Source organism: Palaemon carinicauda, chromosome 36 (assembly GCF_036898095.1).
Source record: "Palaemon carinicauda isolate YSFRI2023 chromosome 36, ASM3689809v2, whole genome shotgun sequence".
Classification (NCBI taxonomy): domain Eukaryota; kingdom Metazoa; phylum Arthropoda; class Malacostraca; order Decapoda; family Palaemonidae; genus Palaemon; species Palaemon carinicauda.
In genome coordinates, this window is record NC_090760.1 from 2038752 (window position 1) to 2063751 (window position 25000).

Below are 25000 nucleotides of genomic sequence, written 5' to 3' on the forward strand. Positions count from 1 at the left end.
AATCCAGATAAATTATCTTTACATAAGAAAATTCCCTTTATTATTTCTTTTAATATTTACATGTACACAATCCAGATAAATTATCTGAACATGAAGAAAATTGCCTTTATTAATTCCTTTAATATTTGCTAGACCAAATCCAGATAAATTATCTTAATATGAAGAAAATGGCCTTTATTAATTCCTTTAATATTTAGATGAAAAAAAAATCCAGATAAATTATCTTTACATAAGAAAATTGCCTTTATTAATTCCTTTAATATTTACATGAACAAAATCCAGATAAATTATCTTTACATAATAAAATTTCCTTTATTAATTCCTTTAATATTTGCATCAACAAAATCCAGATAAATTATCTTAACATAAAGGAAATTTCCTTTATTATTTCCTTTAATATTTACATGTACACAATCCAGAAAAATTATCTCAACATGAAGAAAATTGCCTTTATAAAATCTTTTAATATTTGCAAGAACAAAATTCAGATAAATAATCTTAGCATAAGTAAATTGCCTTTATTAATTCCTTTAATATTTGCAAGAACAAAATCCAGATAAATTATCTTAATGTGAAGAAAATGGCCTTTATTAACTCCTTTAACATTTGCATGAACAAAATCCAGAGAAATAATCTTAGCATAAGTAAATTGCCTTTATTAATTCCTTTAATATTTACATGAACAAAATCCAGATAAATTATCTTAACATAAAGGAAATTCCCTTTATCATTTCCTTTAATATTTACATGAAGAAAATCCAGATAAATTATCTCTACAAAAACTTCCTTGTATAATTTCCATTAATATTCACATGAATAAGATCCAGATAAATCTTTCCATAAAAAAATACCTTTATTAACTCCTTTAATATTTACATGAACAAAATCCAGATAAATTATCTCAACATGAAGAAAATTGCCTTTATTAATTCCTTTAATATTTACATGAACAAAAGCCAGATAAATTATCTTAACATCAGAAAATTGCCTTTATTGATTCCTTTAATATTTACATGAACAAAATCCAGATAAATTATCTCAACATGAAGAAAATTGCCTTTATTATTTCTTTTAATATTTGCATGAACAAAATCTAGATAAACTATCTTAACCTAAGTAAATTGCCTTAATTAATTCCTTTAATATTTACATGAACAAAATCCAGATAAGTTTTCTTTACATGAGAAAATTGCCTTTATTAATTCCTTTAATATTTGCAAGAACAAAAACCAGATAAATTATTTTTACAAAGGAAAATTGCCTAATTAATTCCTTTAATATTTGCAAGGACAAAATCCAGATAAATTATCTTAACATGAAGAAAGTTGCCTTTATTAATTCCTTTAATATTTGCATGAACAAAATCTAGATAAACTATCTTAACCTAAGTAAATTGCCTTAATTAATTCCTTTAATATTTACATGAACAAAAGCCAGATAGATTATCTCAACATGAAGAAAATTGCCTTTATTAATTCCTTTAATATTTACAGGGACAAAATCGAAAGATTCATTGATGATAACAAGGCTCTCATGAGAAGAATGTACGGCGAATTCTTGGACAATATAGACAGCATAAGACAGGTAAGGTTCTCTCCAGTTATTTCTGTCTCAAGACATCATATATCATTATCATCATCATCATCATCATCTCCTAACGCCTATTGACGCAAAGGGCCTCGGTTATATTTCGCCAGTCGTCTCTATCTTAAGCCTTTAATTCAATACTTCTCCATTCATCATCTCCTACTTCGAGCTTCATAGTTCTCAACCATATAAGCTTGGGGCTTCCAATTCTTCTATAGTCCATTTCTTTTAGCGATGCATATTTGCGCCGACTCGCAGCGGTGCCCTTTTAGCTCAGAAAAGTTTCCGGATCGCTGATTGGTTGGACTAGATAATTCTAACCAATCAGCGATCAGGAAACTTTTCCGAGCTAAAAGGGCACCGCCGCGAGTCGGTGCAAATATGCATCGCTAAAAGAAATGGACTATAGTGCCTTGTGGAGCCCAGTTGAAAGTTCTATGAACTAATCTCTCTTGGGGAGTAAGACGAGCATGGCCAAACCATCTCCATCTACCTTCCACCATGATCTCATCCACATATGCCACTCAAGTAATCTCTCATAGTTTAGTTTCTAATCCTTTCCTGCCATTCAAGTCCCAATGTTCTTCTGAGGGCTTTGTTCTCAAATCTATAAAATCTGTTGGGTATTGTTTCATTGTGATACCACGACTCGTGTCCATACAGTAACACAGATCTGAACGTTTGTTGAACTAATCTTTCCAATAGATTCAGTAGATTTGAGAACAAAGCCCTCAGAAGGATATTGGGAGTTGAATGGCAGTACAGGATTAGAAATGAAACTATAAGAGATTACTCGAGTGCCATATGTGACCGAGATCATGATGAGGGGTAGATGGAGATGGTTTTGGGTATGCTTTTCGCACTCCATATATTAATGCACTGTACTTTGTTTGAAGGCTATCTCGGCTTTTACTTATCAAAGGGCAGTATTAGACTGTAATTATTCAAAGGCGATTTCAGTTTATACTTGTGTAAATTCAATACTTGGTTGTACTTATCCAAGGGCAGTATTTAAATTTGTACTTTTTGAAATGTAATATTTTGTACCCAAAGGCAGTATTATATTGTTTTTATTTTGATGTAAACTGTTTGTATTTATTTACTGAATAATTATAACATGAACATTTTTCCTTACTTATTTTAAGTTGTTGTGTATAAGTCGTTAAGTGTAAAAACTATCTTCATTAACTCAAAAGTCAAATGCAAAATAAAAGTTCAGAGAGAGAAAATACAAGACTTGTGGAGATGATGAAAAATAACTCAACCTTTTTTTGTACTGCTTCGTTCAACTTTGCCATTATATTAAAATTAGATATATTGGGAGTTTATAAAAATAACTATAATCACTTGTAAATCCCTCTAGAACGATTTACTTGAAAGAGCTAAGGTATCTTATTCAAACATCAAATATTGATAACGTGCCTATAAGCATATTGGAATACATAACGTATTATATCGAATGGATAATATTTTCATATTAGTAAAAAAAAACACAGACTTTTTACATAAATAAAGAGGGTAGTTTTACATGAAAAAGCTACCGTACTTTTTTTTTGAAAATTAAATAACAATAATTTATAAAACAGATTAAATTATAGATTTATCTTCTTTTTTTATATACCATACCAATCAGTAGGAGGCAACATTTGAGCAATTACTAAGACCGTAAATAGATTTGAAACCTTTTTTTTTTTTTTTTTTTTTTTACCAATCAGTGTAGGTAATAATGAGGTTTACATTTATAAGTAGCTGATTATAATTCTATTCCAAACCAAATTAAAAAAACCTACACTAACTATTTAATGCTAAACAATTATATTTGTTACCATACCAATCAACACAGGTAGTAATGAGGTTCATATTCAGAAGCAAGTGATAATTCTATCCCCAACCAAATACAAGAAAACGGACACTAACTATTGAAGGCTAAACTATTACATTTTTCCAAACAGTCCACTCAGCAGAACCAAGGCGGCCGCACATTTCGCCGTCAGGGACGCTCCGCGGACGTCTTCGCCGAGGACGTCCCCGAGTTCTTCAGTTCGGATTACCACGCGGACGACAGGAGAGGAGAATCCTTCTTTGAGCTCATAAGAAATCGTCGTCAGACCTCTCCTGGAAATGCGAACCCAAACTCTGATAGGTAAGGATAGAAGGATTAAGGATCCTTGAGTTATAAAGGTTTTTAAAGGCCTGCTCATGAATGGCAGAGGCAAGGGTTAGTGACATTGTCCTATCAAGCAGGACAATGCTCTAGAGACTAACCATATATACCAGCACCTAAGCCCCCTATCCACCCAAGCTAGGACCAGAAGGGCCAGGCAATGGCTGCTGATGACTCAGCAGATAGACCTATAGGCTCCCCCAAACACCCCATCCTTATCTCACAAAGATAGTGAAATTGCAGTGACCAAAGGAACTAACGAGTTTGAGCTGGACTCGAACCCCAGTCTGGCGTTCACCAGTCAGGGACGTTACAACATAGGCCACCACAACCCCTAATCTTTTCCAGAATACTTGGAAAATGGCAGGAATGTTTCATTTCATTTACATGAAATATTTGTCTGGAAATCTAGTTGACAATCATAAAAATTTTCTCAAGATTGATAAAACAAAAAGGAGGTTCGAATAATCACCTGGAAACTGGACTCTTGTTGTTGTTGTTCTTCTTCTTCTATTAATGTCTCTCTTCCCATTTGTATGGGGTAAACACTGTTGTCCCTTTTTTGAAGGACTTTGCTTTGTCTTTGGGGTAGACCGTAGACCCTATCGGCTGTCCTGCCTGACAACACTTAGACCTGGTAGCTCGGTGGAGATAAATGCTATCCAGAATACTGAAAAATAAAAAAGGCTCAATTTTAGTAGTCCGACAATATTCCAATAGTAATGTATCAGTAGGATTTTGTTTATTTTAGAATACTAAGAAATGGAAGGAGGCTACCATTCCAGTCATACTTACTTGTAAAGTCAACCCAGTAGGTAAGTCTTTTACAGGACACTATAGAACTGTAATAAGGATTGCATGTGTAAGATCCTATTGTGTTCAGTCTCTGAAAGAGAAGAGGTTTAAATTAAGAACTTTATATTTGATATTTTCTTATGACATTTAAGATTTCTTCAACTTCTTAGGTTACTTTGCTCACATCTCATCAGTCACTTCCAGATGCATTCTCTTTTATATCTAAATTTATTTCACAAACAAACTGCCAGGAAGCGGTTGATGAACACTCTGGAAGTGAATCCAGTATCATTTTGAATTGTAGTGAAAATAGAATGTGATCAACTAATTTCAAATCCTTTTCAGAGTTGATTCCTGCGAGAGCAAAGTGGAGATTGTCACACCATTTTGGGCTAATAATTCTGCAGGGAAGGTTCGAGCCATCGTGAACACGAATGAATTCTCCCAAGCTATCCACCAGGAAATATGCACGTAAGTGTGAGCAATTTAGGAGGATGAGAGAGAGAGAGAGAGAGAGAGAGAGAGAGAGAGAGAGAGAGACTACTGGCAATGTTGAACTCAGAGAATGGACAAGGTAACAGAGTGGAAAATATCTGGTAGGGTATGAAAGAAATATGTGTAATGGAAACAAAGGAATTAGTGGGAAGAACCAGCGGATATGGTGTGTCAAAAGGAGAAATGTGGTAGTGGAACAGAGAGGTGTAAGAATCAGTTAAAAGAAAATCAAAGGCATTTAAGGACTGGGAAGTATGACAGGCACAGGGAGCAGAGGAACGGTAGAGAGAAGACGAAAAATATTCTAGAAGGAAAGTAGGTATAGCTATTGGAAGAGCATAGAGTAGATAAATGAAAGGCTAGGAGCAAAGGAAGGAGAAAAGGATATCTATAAGATTTCAAACTTGAGGAAAAGGCAAAGACAGGATTTGGGGCAACTGGTAGTCATCAGGGATAGAAATGAAAATACATTAAATAGGGATAGTGACATTAAGGGGAGATAGTGCAAATATTATGCGCAACTTTTAAATATTGAAAATGAGAAAGCGAAGCGGGGAGAAGCAGAAAGAGTGGAGGGGCCAGTGATGAAGATAGGAGTACAGAAGTGAAGCGGGTATTGAGTAGAATGAAGAATGCTAAAGCACCAGGCCCTTCAGAGTTTCAAATTGAAATGGTCAAGATATTGGCTGCAGAGGGAGAAGAATGTATGCTGGATTTATTGAGAGCAATATGGGAAGAGGAAATAATACCTAAAGACTGGTAGGAGAGTCTAATACTATCTACATTTAAGCAGAAAGGTTACATCATGGAAACTAAAGAGCATGGTTTGAAGTTTTTAGAGAGGATACTAGATGAGAGGTTGAGAGAGATTGTAGAAATTGGGAAACAGCAATATGGATTCATAAGGGGGAGAAGGACTGTTGATCTCATCTTTATAGTAAGGGAACTACAAGAAGAGAGACTAGAGGGAAACCAGAAGCTCTTCTGTGCTTTTGTAGATTTAGAGAAGCTGTATGATGGAATACCAAGAGAAGTGATGTTTTGGTGCTTGAGGAAGAGAAAAGTCTTGGAGAAGTTGGTTAGAATGGGAGAGATGATATACAAAACAACAATGACAAAAGTAATAACAGCTTTTGGGGAAACAGAAACCTTTTAGGATAGTGTTGGATTACACCAGGGGTCAGTATTAAGCCCGCTTTTATTTGTGTTGGTCTTGGATGTGTTAAGTGAAGGGATCAGAGATGAAGAGTTGTGAGAGTTGCTATATGCAGATGTATTGGTGATTACTTATAAAAAGGAGGAAGCATTACAGAGAAGGGTAGTAGAGTGGCAAGAGCCTTTGGAAAGGGGTGGATTGAGGGTAAATGTTGATGAGACTGAAGCTATGGTGAGCAGTAAGGAAGGTAGGGACAGTATAGCCATACACGAAAGTAGAGGAGCAGTTATAAAACAGGTGGAACAGTTAGATACTTGGGATCGACTGTAAATCAGGTTGGAGGATGTGAGGCTGAAGATGAGAATAGGATAAAAGCAGCATGTGGAAAGTGGAGTGAGGTAGCAGGAGTGGTATGCAATAAGAAAATGTCAATCAAGATAAAAGTCAAGATCTATAGCACAGTAATAAGAACAGTGTTGATGTATGAATCAGAAACTTGGGTTTTAATACAAAAAGAGGAAGCAAAGTCTGAGAGAACAGAAATGAGAGTGCTGAGGTGGATTATGGAAATATCATTTCTTGAAAGATTGGAAAATGATGAAATAAGAATAGCATGGGTAGTAGAGATTAGAGATGGTTAGAGTGTTATGAATGAGATGGTGTGGGTACGTGTTGCGGATGGATGGTGGGGAGGGAGTGAAGAGGGCTTGGGAGGAAACGGTTAGGGGGAGAACATCACGAGAGAGGCAGAGATTTAGATGGTGAGATAAGGTGAAGGTGATATGAAGAGAAGAGGTTTGTTGGACGAGGATGTCTTTGATAGGAAGAATTAGAGAGGGCGCATCAGGCAACTGATCTCCTAATGTAAGGATAACGGTGGAGAAGAAGAAGAATCGTTTCATGTTATGGGAAAATTTGAGTATTATTTTCAGAAAAAAAATGCTCTATACAGATATAATTTTACCTTTTTTCCTTTGCACGAAAAGTTTATCTCCAATACCAAATGCATTAAATCGTTTGTCCCATTCCAAATATGTTCATATATTTTTTGATATTTCAAGAAAAACAAATTTTTCTGATAAAACATATTTTCCCCTTTCATTAAAACCAGATGATGATTTCGCATTCCATGTTAAGATATATACTGTTTTCAAGATTTGCATTCCAGGAAAGCTTATTCTTTTCCCCTATTCCAGGAAACAGTCGACCAAGAGGTGTGGGGGCGATTGTGGTTGCGAGCAAAAATACAAGTGGCACCGTCTCTTGGCCTACGACCCCGACAACGACTGCCGGGGAATCTTCATGGACTGGTTCCTCTTTCCCTCCTGCTGCTCCTGTAGGTGCAATCCCTAAGGAAATGTCAGAAGGAGAAGGAAGAGTCCTGGAATCCTATATGTGCTTTTTATCTCTTCTACTCCAACCAGTTCTTCCACCAATAGCATACTTTTCATGTGTTTCCTTACGTTTTGTGGCTCCACTGAAGATCCGCTGTTCCTCACTAGACAATTCCTTCCCTCGTCTCCAATTTCATTTCTTCATTCATAAAATTTCAGAACATCTCAGTTCTTTATATCGTCTCGTTTTCCTAAGCATTAAATCCTTTTAATCCATTTCCTGTGCTACTTATAATTCGTCCATTAGTAGCATACTTTTCATGTATTTCCTTAAAATTTGTGGCTCCACTGAGGATCCGCTCTGTTTCTCACTAGATAATTCCTTCCCTCCTTGTCTCCAATTTCTCTTGTTCATTTATAAAACTTCAGAACCTCTCAGTTCTTTTTTGTTTCATGATCCGGAAAACCTTTTAATTTCTTGGCCTTCACTATTGTTCTTCGTAAACAGGCAAATCCTTTTCATTTCTGGATTCCACACCCATTCTTGTTCTTTGCTCTTCCTGGTTCATAATAAGACAATTCATTTTGATTCCTTGGCTCCATACCTATTCCTAATCTTTCATAAATAAACAGTCCTTTCATACCTTGGCTCCAACATAGTTCATATTTTGTCATGAATACTCCTTTCATTCATTGGCTCTTCCCTAGCCCATATTCTTTTATAAACAAACAATCTTCTCATTCATTGACTCCTCTTCAGCTGGTATTATTTTATAAGCAAGCAATAGTTTCATTCACTGGCTCCTCCCTAGCTCTTATTATTTTATAAACAGGCAATCCTTTCATTCATTGGCTCCTCCCTAGCTCATAATCTTTATAAACAGGCAATCCTTTCATTCATGGGTTCCTCCCTAGCTCATATTCTTTTATAAAAAGGCAATCCTTTCATTCATTGGCTCCTCCCTAGCTCATAATCTTTATAAACAGGCAATCCTTTCATTCATTGGCCCTCCATAGCTCATATTCTTCTATACGCAGGCAATCCTTTCATTCATTGGCTCCTCCCTAGCTCATATTCTTCTATACACAGGCAATCCTTTCATTCATTGGCTCATCCCTAGCTCATAATCTTTATAAACAGTCAATGCTTTCATTCATTGGTTCCTCCCTAGCTCATATTCTTTATAAACAGGCAATATTTTCATTCATTAGTTCCTCCCTAGCTCATATTCTTTCATAAATTGACATACCTTGCCATTCCTTGGCTGAAATTTAGATAAATTACTTTCTTTGGCTACACCCCATTTGTATTTCTATATTAAAAAAAGCCATTATTTTCATAGCTTAAGTCTTACCTAACATCTATTCTATCATAAACAGCCAAATATTCTTAGTCCTCAATTCCACTTCAGTCCTTCTTCCATCATAAATAAATATTCTTAACCTGTATACCTCTAAGCATTGAACATTATCCGTCCATAGAAAGTTTTTTACCTTTTCCTAATATATTTTTCTAAAAAATCCCCGTATTCACTCCAAAAAACTACTGTTTATAGCAAGTATATATTACACCCTATTCGACTTTTCCTTTTACTTTTCTTTATTTTAAGCTAATGTTTATATGTTCATCCTTGCCTCTTTCATTTCCCCCTTAATTTGCAATTTCATTTCATGTTATTTGTCTCATATTTATCCTTTTTTTCACCCCCATTGGTTTTCATTATACCTCCCATCCACTATCCTATACAATTTATATTAAATAACGGTTATTAGGTAATATAATGATAAAGGATCTCTCTCTCTCTCTCTCTCTCTCTCTCTCTCTCTCTCTCTCTCTCTCTCTCTCTCTCTCTCTCTCTCTCACAGAAAACATTATTTAATCTATAAGGATTTTTTTTGTATCCATTTTCGAGTTCTTATATTGTAACTTCCTTGTGAAGAATTATCCATATCAATTTTATTTTTTGGAAAACGAAATTTTTTTAAAGGTTTTAATTAACATTTTTATGTATTTCATCTACACAATTGTATGTGCAATTGTACATTTCATGGTTGAAAATCTTGAAATTTTGCATACGACAACATTGAATGGTCAGAGAATATAGAACTATTTAGTAGTAATTAATACTTTTGATATTGTTTTAATCGTTCTCAACTTGATGATGGTTAAATATGGCCAATCACAGGCCTCCTTACAATATTAATACCCCTTGGACCAATCACTTGCCCTCTTCCATAATGCATGACCAATGACAGGCCTTCTTACAATATTAAGGCCTCTTGGACCAATCACATGCCCCCTTCCAATACCGTATGGCCAATCACAGACCTCCTTACAATATCAATGTCTCTTGGATCAATCACATGCCCCCTTCCATACCGTATGACCAATGACAGGCCCCCTTACAATATTAAGGCCTCTTGGACCAACCACATACCCCCTTCTATACTGTATGGCCAATGACAGGCCTCCTTGCAAAATTAATGCCTCTTGGACCAACCACATGCCCCCTTCCATACCGTATGGGCAATCATAGGTCTCCTTACAATATTAATGCCTCTTGAATCAATCACATGCCCCCTTACATACCGTTTGAATCAATCACATGCCCCCTTACATACCATATGGCCAATGACAGGCCTCCTTACAATATTAATGCCTCTTGGACCAATAACATGCCCTCCCTTCCAATACCGTATGGCCAATCACAGGCCTCCTTACAATATTAATGCCTCTTGGACCAATTACATGCCCCCTTCCAATACCGTATGGCCAATCATAGGTCTTCTTACAATATTAATGCCTCTTAGACCAATCACATGTCCCCTTCCAATACTGTATGGCCAATCACAGGCCTCCTTACAATATTAATGCCATTTGGACCAATCACAGGCCTCCTTACAATACCAATGTCTATTTGGAACTAATTGTAGGCTCCCTCCCAATATCAAAGTACAGTACTGCTAATGTTGACCAGCCACAGGCCTGTCTCCCATCTATGATAATTTATTGATATTTCCTTGTGTTTCAATTTGTCAACAATACTGGTTGTCATTTCACTCATCTTTCAATGCATAAAAAGAAAAAAACAGAAAAAAAATATCCAAATATTATGTCAGTTTAGACTAATGTTGTAATTTGAAATACTGTTCTAACAAAGAATGAGAAATATGATTACATAAAGTAAAATAAATAAATTTATATGTATAGTTTAGGTTAGAATAGACTGTTTAGTCATTTTTTTTTTTTTATAAAAGTATGAATATAAACAATTTTTTACTTTGTATATAATAAATATTCAAAGTATTTTATAGTACTTGAAGTAAAAAAAAGTTAAATTTTCTCTCAATAAAGGGCATTGTCATAGCTAAGTAAGTGTATTATATTTCCACCCTTACCAGTTAAGTAATTTTATAATATAGTAAAACCCCATCCCTCACATCAAATGCTCCACAAGTCTGACCACTTTATAAGTAGCAAAATCTGATGTAATACTTTTTTTGGTTTTAGAGAAATTTATATTTTACTTTTCATAATATCATTCTGTTTCCCAAAAGCTCTCCATCCTATGCTTATCCTTCGCTTAATATCAGTCCTGGGAACATATGTGCGTGTGTATGCATGTGTGTGAAAAAATTTCTGTGTAGCTGGTAACATCTACCATGGTGCGACGGTTCCGTCATGTTGACCAATTCTGTCAGATATTTTGTCTTTAGTCTATGAGTTGCATTATTCGCTTTGTACTGTTATCATTGTTGTTAATTTTATCATGTATGATGAGAGCTTTTTATTGCTTTTAATTCTCACTCTGACTGGAGATAGTGAGCAAAATGTGGGATCAATGAGTCCTAGATGTTGCCAGTGTCAATATTCATTGACGGTATAGCAATATTGGAGACCTAACAGTTGCCTCCAAATCGTATAATATTCCAATATAATCAGAAACTGAGGAGACTCTCTGAGCTCGCTATTCCCACTTTTAAGAAAACTATACGATAATTTTGTTACAGGCTGTCATTCCTAGGGCAAAGGGGCCGGCAGTGTATACTAGGACTGCTTTTCGTACTCCTGTTGTGAATGTGGATGTCGTCAGATTCAAGACATAAAAATGTGTAGCAGGCATAACAAATTTTATTTGTGTTCCAACTAACAGAATCCAGACTGATGACTTCTTTCCATTACATCTAAGATACAAGAAGACAGAAAGGCCTCTTTTCTGCTTGTTGGTGTTCAACATTTGCCATAGGGAGTAGTTAAATTCTATTTCTCCTACTGATCGCCATGGCTTAAGAGCTTTGGACTTGGCTTTGAATTTGGCTGTGAGCAAATCCCATGCGAAGCTACCCACAGGTCTTGTAAATGTTTGGAGACTCTCCTTGTTTTATAAGAAATAACGTTGGTTCTCCAGCTGAGAAATCTAAGCATGCCTTAATTCAGTTAGTAATTAAGAATGAACAGTCTGTCTCTGATGTGTCATATTAATGTAAGATACATAAAACCTCAAGCAGATTGGAATGACACTTGAAGCGACCTTTTGCATGTGAATTGGTCACAATTGCATAAACTTGTTATGCCTGCTCTGTTGCACGGAAATTTAGTCAACATAGACGTATCGCTTCTCGTGTTAAAATACCGAGACAAACAACCCCTGTTTCAATGATGATCGTAGATGAAGGAGCCTTATCATCTTTGGAGGGATAACAAATCAGATTTGACTTGGAATAACTATACTCAGCTAAAAGCTGTCATTCAGAGTTTATGCTTCAACTGGAAAGGAATACAATTAACCATAAAAGAAGCCCTTTCTGGTGCAACCCAGGAACATAGGTGACTTGTTACACTTAAGCAGCATAATCAGATTAGCAACAGCTATCAAATGCTTCGAAGTCTTGCCTTACAATAGGCAGCGGAATCTTATAACCATAGTCAATTTCATTTAGCAATGCAGATTTGCACCGACTCGCAGCGGTGCCCTTTTAGCTCGGAAAAGTTTCCTGATCGCTGATTGGTTGGACGAGATAATTCTAACCAATCAGCGATCAGGAAACTTTTCCGAGCTAAAAGGGCACCGCTGCGAGTCGGTGCAAATCTGCCTCAATAAAAGAAATGGACTATAGCACCTATGAAATGCTTCATAGTCTGGCCTTCCATTAAGCAGCAGAGTCACATAAACAGTACACATCAAATCCTTGGTAGTTTAACTTTCCGATAAGAATCAGAACCTGATAAGTAACATCTATTAAATGTTTTGTAGTCCGACTTCCCAATAAGCAGCAGAATTATATAAGTCAAGTGCTTTGTAGTCTGCCCATCCAAAAATGCAGAAACAGATAAGTAACATATCTGTCTTCATAGTCGGGCCTTCTGATAAGGAGCAGAATCTGATAACTTTCACCTATCAAATACTTCATAGTCCAGCCTTCCAAATAGCAGCAGAATTAGATAAGTAACTCCTATCAAATGCTTTGTAGTCAGGCTTTCCAATAAGCAGAAGAATTTGATAGGAAACGCCTGTCAAATGCTTAATATTTTGTCCTTCCAATAAGCAACTCAATCTGATAGGTAACACCTATCAAATACTCTGTAGTCTGGCCTTCCAATATGCAGCAGAGTCTGATAGGAAACGCCTGCCAAATGCTTAATATTTTGTCTTTCCAATAAGCAACATAATCTGATAGGTAACACCTATCAAATGCTTTGTAGTCTGGCCTTCCAATAAGGGGAAAAATCTATTAGACACAATTCTTAAAAGCTCACAGGATCTAGTCTTTAATTATGAATTAAAATCTTGTAACACTTGTCATGCACATCAGGAGTCTGGCTTTCCAGTAAGTAGTAGTGTGGCTGGTTGCAACTAGATCTTAATAGAAAGACAGCCCTTCTGATTTACTAAAGCAACATCGTAAGCTTCTATCCAAATAGTTGAAGATAACAATGACATAAAAACTTTAACAATATGAAACATGCATTGTCAACCTTAAACAGGTTTTTCTAATATCAGTACAGGAGAGAGCAAGAGAAAGATAGAAAGTAAAAGAGTAATCACAATACAATGTATGACCATGTATGAAATACACGTGCATTACATGGCTCCCCCCCCCCAAAAAAAAAAAAAAAAACAGACATATATGTGAGATAGGGTGCCCTGCCCAAGAAAGGCAACCTGTAGGCAGGTCATCTTGTAGTAAAATATGTATGTTTTAGGCGATTAATGTTAATTAAGAAAGCCTTTGGCTTTCGACAGATAACAGAGAAAGAGCCCGTATAAGGGGGTGTCCGCGGTGGCTTGTCAGTGTTTGTGCAGATAAAGACATGTTGTGGTTTTTAAATCTTTTGGTACGTGTGGCTTCGCTTGAGGCTTGTAAGTCTGGCGGCAGGGGGTAAATTTTTCTATAACATGACGTAGGTGTTGGAGATTGTCACAGTTAGTTACAAAATACTAGGGAGAATTGCTACATATTGCACAGACAACAAATCGTGTCGACACGAGAATAGTCACAGATGGTTTCAAACAATTGGAACCTAGATCTATGTCTACTGTAAGGTACAGAGCCTTTAAATATACGGCCCAGAGACTGTATAATAAGCTCTTGCGAGACATCTGAATGACTGAAGACAATAAGGTTTTCAAGAGGAAACTGAAGACTTTCTTATTCCGTGAGTAGTATAACTGACGATTTAACAGTAAATGAACAATACGTGATATAAAACGTTAAATACTCTGAACGAACAAGATATAACAGCAGTGGAGGTCCTGTAGAGAGTAGGGTTCCCCTGCTGTATGGGACCGGAAAAGCAGCCGTCAAAGTAAAGTAAGTAAAGTAAACGGAAAAAATTCAGCAGGTATGCCCAACGGGTCGTCATACACCACTTCAGCTGCTGAGGCATCCTGGGCATCCTTAGAAGTGGACCTTAATCAAAGGAGGAAACAGGTAAGCTAAGTAAACTAGTTGGAATCCTTGCAGCAGGACATCAAAGCTGCTTTGAGGGTGCCATGAAAGCGTTCAACCATTCTGTTGGCTTCAGAGTTGTAGGCAGTCGTCTGATGTAGGAGGGATGCCTAGGAGATTCACTAATGATGTCCACAATTGAGAGGTAAAAGTGGTATCCCTGTCAGAATAATATGCTCAGGGATACCAAAATCTTGCCCCCCACCCTAAGAGTAAGGTGGGTGTACATTAGGTGGATGTTGCATTTTGCATGGTATGGTTTAAGCCCAACGTCTGGAGTGGTCAATGACAGTATACAGGTAACAGTGACCTTGCGGGTAGACCAATTTTGATCACTTTTCAATAAAGTCTACGAAAATCCCTTCACCTCTCTTCGGCACTATGGGCTAGAGATCACTGACTTATAATGTGACAACCACTCAGGTATATACTTTTGGGAGGCTTCTCTTTACAAACACTGCTAGAGTGTAACACCGAATTTTCTCTCCATTGGACGTTTGCGACAGATGTTAAATCAAACATATCTCAATGATACAAAATATTCTGAAATGTACTTAAGTACATTGACGAGTACTTGGAATTGGACTTGTCATATCAAATCTTCTTTCCGTGTAATTGTACTTGCTCTTTTTTCTCAGTACTTGTACTTGCCCACAAGTACCGTCTCAAGGACTTGGACCCAGGACCCAGGACCCACTTAATTCAAAGTGGGTCCTTCTTGGAACCATGCCTGTATGTATGTATGTATGTATATATACGGTATGTATGTATGTATATATATATATATATATATATATATATATATATATATATATATATATATATATATATATATATATATATATATTTATTTATTTAATCGTCTCTTCAATTAATGTTAAATATATTAGAATCGTACCAAGCCTGTTTTTAAATGCTCTCTCTCTCTCTCTCTCTCTCTCTCTCTCTCTCTCTCTCTCTCTCTCTCTCTCTCTCTCTCTCTCTCCTTCAAGTCAAAATCGTCATTACACTCCCGAATATTGCTCATGTATCTCCAACCACAAGACTTCCCGATGAGAATTCTCATCTAATCATCCAACGCCCCCTGTGTTATGACGTAATGTTGACGTAAGAGTGACGTCATGAAGTGACACTTTCACGACGGACATTTTTGAGAATATATGATGACGTATATGACTCGTATCACCCTTCCTCCCAATTTCCGTTGTCTGCTTGCAGACATTGTCATTTACATATGTCATAATTCAAATCTGTCACTCGAACGCTTTTAATTTTACGGATAAATGGTTTTATTGGATTATTTTAGAAGAGTTTTGAGTTTTGTATTTTATGTTTTTAAGTTTTTATTTGATTTCATATATATCATATTAAAGGATTAAAGGCTGCTCATGAATGGCAGAGGCAAAGGACAGTGATAATATCCAAGCTAGCAAGACAATGCCCTAGAGACTGACCATATATAATGATCAGCGCCTTAGTCCCTCTCCAGACAAGCTAGGACCAGGGAGGGCCAGGCAATGGCTGCTGAAGCCCCTCTCCAGACAAGCTAGGACCACGGAGGCCCTGGCAATGGCTGCTGAAGCCCCTCTCCAGATAAGCTAGGACCAGGGAGGGCCAGGCAATGGCTGCTGAAGCCCCTTTCCAGACAATCTAGGACCACGGAGGCCCAGGCAATAGCTGCTGAAGCCCCTCTCCAGACAAGCTAGGACCAGGGAGGGCCAGGCAATGGCTGCTGAAGCCCCTTTCCAGACAATCTAGGACCACGGAGGCCCAGGCAATAGCTGCTGAAGCCCCTCTCCAGACAAGCTAGGACCAGGGAGGGCCAGGCAATGGCTGCTGAAGCCCCTTTCCAGACAATCTAGGACCACGGAGGCCCAGGCAATAGCTGCTGAAGCCCCTCTCCAGACAAGCTAGGACCAGGGAGGGCCAGGCAATGGCTGCTGAAGCCCCTCTCCAGACAAGCTAGGACCAGGGAGGGCCAGGTAATGGCTGCTGAAGCCCCTCTCCAGACAAGCTAGGACCATGGAAGGCCAGGCAATGGCTGCTGAAGCCCCTCTCCAGACAAGTTACGACCAAGGAGGCCCAGGCAATGGCTTCTGATGACTCACCAGGTAGACCTATAGGCTCCCCCAAACGCCTCATCCTTCACAAGGATGGTGAGGTTGCAGACACCAAGAATCTGCAGAGCTTGGATGGGACTCGAACCCCAACCCAGTAGATCGCTAGACAGGGATGTTTCCAATAGGCCACCACAATTTCCAAATTCGCAATGAATGATAATTTTATTTTGTTCGTAATTCAAATCTGAAGGAAAAATTGTCAAATCTAATTTTTAATATTTAAGAAAAAGATTAATTCCTCGAAACAATTATGTACATCAACCAAATTTTAATGATAGTAAAATCTTGTCTGTTTTGAAGAGTGCCAGGTCGAGGTCTGTTAAATTCGGGTGAGTCTGTTAAGTTATAATAGTCTGTTAAAAGTGTGTTGAAGTCGGGGTCTGTTATACTGATGAGTGTTAAATCAAGGCTTGTCGAGCTGGAGTCTGGTAAATGATGTCTGTTATAAGTCTGTCGAATTAGTCAGATAAGTCTGTTAAGTTATAATAGTCTGTTAAAGTGTGTTGAAGTCGAAGTCTGTTATATGATGAATGATAAATCGAGGCTTGTCGAGCTGGAGTTTGGTAAGTGATGTCTGTTAATGTTGAAGTCTGTTGAACTTATGTCTGTCAAATTAGTCAGAAAAGTCTGTTAAGTTATAATAGTCTGTTGAAGTGTGTTTAAGTCGAAGTCTGTTATACTGTGAAGTGTTAAATCGATGCTTGTCGAGCTGGAGTCTGGTAAGTATGTCTGTTAATGTTGAAACCTTTCGAACTTATGTCTGTCAAATTTGAGGTCTGTTAATCTAACACCTGGTACACACTATTGAAAACATCCTTCCCTGCTTCGTGATCTGCCGGACTGGGGTTCGAAACCCGCTCAAGCTCGATAGCTTCTTGTAGTGTCTGCAACCTCACCATCCTTGTGAGCTAAGGATAGGGGGTTTGGGGAGCCTATAGCTCTACCTGGTGAGTCATCAGCAGCCAGTGCCTAGACCTCCCTGGTCCTAGTTTGGGTGGAGAGGGGACTTGGGTTTCGATCATACATATATAAGATCTGTCCCCAAGACATTGTCCAGGAGGGGCACTGCCACTATCCCTTGCCTCTGCCATTAATGAGCGGCCTTTAAACCTTTTAAACATTGTCATATTATAAAAAAAGTTTGGTTTCGAGTTCGTAATCAGCTGATCAATATACTGTATTATTATTATTATTATTATTATTATTATTATTATTACTTGCTAAGCTACAACTCTAGTTGGAAATGCAGGATGCTATAAGCCCAGGGGCCCCAACAAGGAAAATAGCCCAGTGAGGAAAGGAAACAAGGAAAAATAAAATATTTTAAGAACAGCAACATTAAAATACATATTTCCTATATAAACTATGAACACTTCAACAAAACAAGAGGAAGAGAAATTAGAATAGTGTGACCAGTTTCAAAGAGATGTCTCACGAAAACTCAGACTATAAAGGCTTTCTTTTACGTGATAAAGAAACGAGTTGTCTACGCCAATATTAAATGTCATAAATGCGTTAAAAGCGTGATTTAAACCCAGTAAAATATGATTCCACACCAACACGACCTTAAGAAATGTATGTTAATTCGCTACCCTCATTGCAAGAGGGTCGTAACTCCAAATTTGCTAGTTTTGAGTTATATGGTGTACAAGATTGCCGAATTGATTCTGCATCTTTTGGTAAAAGAGTCGTAAATCTAGGTGAATTAGCGGCCGAGAGATGGCACTAAGAAGATTGTGAAACATGATCAAAATCATAGGACTTAGCAAGTTTCAAATGCGTCTCCTGAAAAATCAGGAATTTGGAGTTACGACCCTCTTGCAATGAGGTAGCGAATTGCTTTTGGAGGACTTTGCATTAATTAGCCTACATAATTACTGTAGGATGTAAGACAGGAACATGTTTTCAAATTTGTAATCCGCAACATGAGCTATAAAAGTTTACGACACTAAATAAGGGTTGTGGTGGCCAATGTGGTCACTTCCTTGACTGGGGTTCGAGTCTCGATCAAATTCGATAGTTCCTTTGGTCACTGCAACCTTACCATCCTTGTGAGCTGGGGAGATGTCTGCTGAGTCACCAGCAGCCATTGTATTACATTACTTTCTCTATTAGTTGTGCGACTTTTTGCCTCAATCGAAGACCAATAAATAAAAATTGCGATTAAAATACAGAGTTTGAAGGGAATCAAGTATCAAGACAGAAAAAATAGGAAAACATAAATATTTCCTACAATTTTCCGAGTCTTCTCACTTCTTAATTGTCCACGTCAATTCTAGGTAAAGATACCTTGAACTTTCTTCTTCTTCTTCTTCTTGTTCTTCTTCTTCTTTTTGTCTCTTTTTTGTTCTTGTTCTTGTTGTTGTTCTTCTTCCTCTTCTTTTTCTTTTTCTTCTTCCTCCTCTTCTTCTTCTTACCCCGTTTTTCTGACCATATTCTTCCTCCTCCTCCTCCTCCTCCTCCTCCTCCTCCTCCTCCTCCTCCTCCTCCTCCTCCTCCTCCTCCTCCTCCTCCTCCTCCTCCTCCTCCTCCTCCTCTCTTCTTCTTCTTCTTCTTCTTCTTCTTCTTCTTCTTCTTCTTCTTCTTCTTCTTCTTCTTCTTCTTCTTCTTCTTCTTCTTCTTAAAGAAACTAATGTCACCTCTTAATAAATCGGTCATTTTTTCATCATCTATGATTTTTCTTATTGAAAATAACAGGGTTTTTTGGATTCCGGCCTTCTGTTTATTTCCTAAATTCCAACGCACGAGGAAATGTGAAGGAAATGCCTAAGTCTAGATCGGTTTCCTACACATACATAAAAGGTCAGATTATAATAGAGTACAGTGGGTTGTCCAAGGCAATTAGGATTCAAAGAATTCGGAAAGGATGCTATACGCCCAGGGCTCACTGTCCATTATTATTACTTGCTAAGCTACAACCCTAGTTGGAAAAGCAGGGTGCTATAAGCCCAGGGATTCCCTGTCTATTATCATTTGCTAAGCTACAACTCTAGTTGGAAAAGCAGGGTGCTATAAGCCCAGGGGCTCCCTGTCTATTATTATTACTTGCTAAGCTACAACCCTAGTTGGAAAAGTAGGGTGCTATAAGCCCAGGGGCTCCCTGTCCATTATTATTACTTGCTAAGCTATAACCCTAGTTGGAAAAGCAGGGTGCTATAAGCCCAGGGGCTCCCTGTCCATTATTATTACTTGCTAAGCTATAACCCTAGTTGGAAAAGTAGGATGTTATAAGCCCAGGGGCTAACTTTCTACCATCATTACTTGCTAAGCTACAAACCTAGTTGGAAAAGCAGGATGCTATAAGCCCGGGGGGCTCCCTGTCTATTATTATTACTTGCTAAGCTATAACCCTAGTTGGAAAAGCAGTATGCTATAAGCCCAGGGGCTCCCTGTCAATTATTATTACTTGCTAAGCTATAACCCTAGTTGGAAAAGCAGGGTGCTATAAGCCCAGGGGCTCCCTGTCTATTATTATTACTTGCTAAGCTATAACCCTAGTTGGAAAAGCAAGGTGCTATAAGCCCAGGGGCTCCCTGTCTATTATCATTACTTGCTAAGCTACAACCCTAGTTGGAAAAGCAGGGTGCTATAAGCCCAGGGGCTCCCTGTCTATCATTATTACTTGCTAAGCTACAACCCTAGTTGGAAAAGTAGGGTGCTATAAGCCCAGGGGCTCCCTGTCTATTATTATTACTTGCTAAGCTACAACCCTAGTTGGAAAAGCAGGATGCTATAAGCCCAGGGGCTCCCTGTCTATTATTATTACTTGCTAAGCTACAACCCTAGTTGGAAAAGCAGGATGCTATAAAGCCCAGGGGTTCCCTGTCTATTATTATTTGCTAAGCTACAAACCTAGTTGGAAAAGCAGGATGCTATAAGCCCAGGGGCTCCCTGTCCATTATTATTACTTGCTAAGCTATAACCCCAGTTGGAAAAGCAGGGTGCTATAAGCCCAGGGGTTCCCTGTCTATTATTATTACTTGCTAAGCTACAACCCTAGTTGGAAAAGTAGGATGTTATAAGCCCATGGTCTCCCTGTCTATTATTATTACTTGCTAAGCTACAACCCTAGTTGGAAAAGTAGGATGTTATAAGCCCATGGTCTCCCTGTCTATTATTATTACTTGCTAAGCTACAACCCTAGTTGGAAAAGTAGGATGTTATAAGCCCATGGTCTCCCTGTCTATTATTATTACTTGCTAAGCTACAAATCTAGTTGGAAAAGCAGAATGCTATAAGCCCAGGGGCTCACTGTCTATCATTATTACTTGCTAAGCTACAACCCTAGTTGGAAAAGCAGGATGCTATAAGCCCAGGGGCCCCCTGTCTATTATTATTACTTGCTAAGCTACAACCCTAGTTGGAAAAGCAGGATGCTATAAAGCCCAGGGGTTCCCTGTCTATTATTATTTGCTAAGCTACAAACCTAGTTGGAAAAGTAGGATGCTATAAGCCCAGGGGCTCCCTGTCCATTATTATTACTTGCTAAGCTATAACCCCAGTTGGAAAAGCAGGGTGCTATAAGCCCAGGGGTTCCCTGTCTATTATTATTACTTGCTAAGCTACAACCCTAGTTGGAAAAGTAGGATGTTATAAGCCCATGGTCTCCCTGTCTATTATTATTACTTGCTAAGCTACAACCCTAGTTGGAAAAGTAGGATGTTATAAGCCCATGGTCTCCCTGTCTATTATTATTACTTGCTAAGCTACAACCCTAGTTGGAAAAGTAGGATGTTATAAGCCCATGGTCTCCCTGTCTATTATTATTACTTGCTAAGCTACAACCCTAGTTGGAAAAGTAGGATGTTATAAGCCCATGGTCTCCCTGTCTATTATTATTACTTGCTAAGCTACAAATCTAGTTGGAAAAGCAGAATGCTATAAGCCCAGGGGCTCACTGTCTATCATTATTACTTGCTAAGCTACAACCCTAGTTGGAAAAGCAGGATGCTATAAGCCCAGGGGCTCCCTGTCCATTATTATTACTTGCTAAGCTACAACCCTAGTTGGAAAAGCAGGATGCTATAAGCCCAGGGGCCCCCTGTCTATTATTATTACTTGCTAAGCTACAACCCTAGTTGGAAAAGCAGGATGCTATAAGCCCAGGGGCTCCCTGTCTATTATTATTACTTGCTAAGCTACAACCCTCGTTGGAAAAGCTGGATGTTATAAGCCCAGGGGCTCCCTGTCTATTATTATTACTGGCTAAGCTACAACCCTAGTTGGAAAAGCAGGATGCTATAAGCCCAGGGACTCCCTGTCTATTATTATTACTTGCTAAGCTACAACCCTCGTTGGAAAAGCTGGATGTTATAAGCCCAGGGGCTCCCTGTCTATTATTATTACTTGCTAAGCTACAACCCTCGTTGGAAAAGCTGGATGTTATAAGCCCAGGGGCTCCCTGTCTATTATTATTACTTGCTAAGCTACAACCCTAGTTGAAAAAGCAGGATGCTATAAGCCCAGGGGCTCCCTGTCTATTATTATTACTTGCTAAGCTACAACCCTCGTTGGAAAAGCTGGATGTTATAAGCCCAGGGGCTCCCTGTCTATTATTATTACTTGCTAAGCTACAACCCTAGTTGGAAAAGCAGGATGCTATAAGCCCAGGGACTCCCTGTCTATTATTATTACTTGCTAAGCTACAACCCTAGTTGGAAAAGCTGGATGTTATAAGCCCCGGGGCTCTGTGTCAATTATTATTACTTGCTAAGTTACAACCCTAGTTGGAAAAGCAGGATGCTATAAGCCCAGGGGCTCCCAGTCTATCATTATTGCTTGCTAAGCTACAACCCTAGTTGGAAAAGCAGGATGTTATAAGCCCAGGGGCTCCCAGTCTATCATTATTGCTTGCTAAGCTACAACCCTAGTTGGAAAAGCAGAATGCTATAAGCCCAGGGGCTCCCAGTCTATCATTATTGCTTGCTAAGCTACAACCCTAGTTGGAAAAGCAGGATGCTATAAGCCCAGGGGCTCCCTGTCCATTATTATTACTTGCTAAGCTACAACCCTAGTTGGAAAAGCTGGATGTTATAAGCCCAGGGGCTCCCAGTCTATCATTATTGCTTGCTAAGCTACAACCCTAGTTGGAAAAGCAGGATGTTATAAGCCCAGGGGCTCCCAGTCTATCATTATTGCTTGCTAAGCTACAACCCTAGTTGGAAAAGCAGGATGCTATAAGCCCAGGGGCTCCCTGTCCATTATTATTACTTGCTAAGCTACAACCCTAGTTGGAAAAGCAGAATGCTATAAGCCCAGGGGCTCCCAGTCTATCATTATTGCTTGCTAAGCTACAACCCTAGTTGGAAAAGCAGAATGCTATAAGCCCAGGGGCTCCCAGTCTATCATTATTGCTTGCTAAGCTACAACCCTAGTTGGAAAAGCAGGATGCTATAAGCCCAGGGGCTCCCTGTCCATTATTATTACTTGCTAAGCTACAACCCTAGTTGGAAAAGCAGAATGCTATAAGCCCAGGGGCTCCCAGTCTATCATTATTGCTTGCTAAGCTACAACCCTAGTTGGAAAAGCAGAATGCTATAAGCCCAGGGGCTCCCAGTCTATCATTATTGCTTGCTAAGCTACAACCCTAGTTGGAAAAGCAGAATGCTATAAGCCCAGGGGCTCCCAGTCTATCATTATTGCTTGCTAAGCTACAACCCTAGTTGGAAAAGCAGGATGCTATAAGCCCAGGGGCTCCCTGTCCATTATTATTACTTGCTAAGCTACAACCCTAGTTGGAAAAGCTGGATGTTATAAGCCCAGGGGCTCCCAGTCTATCATTATTGCTTGCTAAGCTACAACCCTAGTTGGAAAAGCAGGATGCTATAAGCCCAGGGGCTCCCTGTCTATTATTATTACTTGCTAAGCTATAACCCTAGTTGGAAAAGCAGGGTGCTATAAGCCCAGGGGCTCCCAGTCTATTATTATTACTTGCTAAGCTACAACCCTAGTTGGAAAAGTAGGATGTTATAAGCCCAGGGGCTCCCAGTCTATCATTATTGCTTGCTAAGCTACAACCCTAGTTGGAAAAGCAGGATGCTATAAGCCCAGGGGCTCCCTGTCTATTATTATTACTTGCTAAGCTATAACCCTAGTTGGAAAAGCAGGGTGCTATAAGCCCAGGGGCTCCCTGTCTATTATTATTACTTGCTAAGCTATAACCCTAGTTGGAAAAGCAGGGTGCTATAAGCCCAGGGGCTCCCTGTCCATTATTATTACTTGCTAAGCTACAACCCTAGTTGGAAAAGTAGGATGTTATAAGCCCTGGGGCTCCCTGTCTATTATTATTACTTGCTAAGATACAACCCTAGATGGAAAAGCAGGATGCTATAAGCCCAGGGGCTTCCTGTCTATTATCATTACTTGTTAAGCTACAACCCTAGTTGGAAAAGCAGGATGATTTAAGCCCAGGGGCTCCAACAGGGAAAACAGCCCAATGAGGAAAGGAAACAAGGAAAAATAGAATATTTTAGGAACAGTAACAACATTAAAATAAAATATTTCCTATATAGTGGACGAATCCAAGTGGTTTTAGCAAATAGGAAGGTAATGGGAGAAAAATAACTTCTATCTTTTAAGCAGATATGAAGAATCAAGTTGACTTCAGCAGATAAATCGCTAATAATTCGAATTGGAATCAAATTGTCCTCAGCAAATAAGAAGCCAACAGCCACAAAAAAAAAAAAAAAAAAAAAAAAAAAAAAATCTTAAAATATTTAGCAATTTTTACGCGAACAGACAAAATCACACCATCTTCAGCAAACGCAAAGTCAACATGCTAAGCAAATCCCAGAGAAAATCGTACGACTTCTCGTGCACGGTGCACCAAGCACGTAACCTTGACGTAACAGTTCTACTGTGGTTAGGCAATTCCACATGTCCCCGAAGACACCCGGATGCGTGCATTCTTCCGGAAATAAAACAGAAGACAGACGGCCATTCAGAGATTCCATGATTCCTTACGGCGGTGACTTAATGTGGGTTTACGCGTTCGAACAGTTCGACAGCAGTGTGTTTGAAGTGGTGTTCGAACGTGTGAACTTGGTATTTGGTTGTCGAACACGTTCGAGGATAGTCTGTTTTCGCCTGACTTTTGTAGGCGGGGTTTCATTGTCCACTAAACCTTATGTATTTGTCGCTGACTCCGATTCTTCGAACCGTTTGAAAAGCAGGTTCGACAACCGGGTTCTACAGAGCGTTCGATAGTGTAAACCCCGTTTTAATGCAGTTTGTATGTTCCTAATGTTTGATAAAATTTAACTTGTAGATGTTCTTCTAATATTAACACTTTTATTTTAACAAAGGATTGTTAAAGAGAATAACAGCATTATAGTCACCCAAAGAACTTCTCCCTTTATAAAAAACAATATAACAGTCACTGCCTCATTCATAATTTGGC

At 38.6% G+C, this 25000-nt stretch overlaps 1 protein-coding gene and 1 long non-coding RNA gene across 3 annotated transcripts in view; one reads left to right on the plus strand and one right to left on the minus strand.

The window, feature by feature from the left end:
• LOC137628713 (protein spaetzle 3-like) overlaps positions 1-9306 on the plus strand; it is a 38194-nt gene extending 28888 nt beyond the window's left edge. Inside the window, exons 3-7 of one of the 2 annotated variants that reach the window (XR_011041378.1) lie at positions 1494-1584; positions 3540-3730; positions 4892-5017; positions 7394-8201; positions 8447-9305. Coding sequence is in view for 1 of the 2 variants with exons in the window: in XM_068359866.1 (XP_068215967.1) it covers positions 1494-1584; positions 3540-3730; positions 4892-5017; positions 7394-7550 (565 nt within the window). In the remaining variant the exon portion in view is untranslated. Of the gene's footprint in view, positions 1-1493; positions 1585-3539; positions 3731-4891; positions 5018-7393 lie in introns of both variants that reach the window. The other variant, XM_068359866.1, reaches the window with a different exon arrangement.
• Positions 4229-25000, minus strand: part of LOC137628714 (uncharacterized) — a 59373-nt gene continuing 38601 nt past the window's right edge. Inside the window, exons 2-3 of the long non-coding RNA XR_011041379.1 lie at positions 4547-4637; positions 4229-4421 (exon numbers count right to left, since the gene is read on the minus strand). This is a non-coding gene — a long non-coding RNA (uncharacterized lncRNA). The remainder of the gene's footprint in view (positions 4422-4546; positions 4638-25000) is intronic.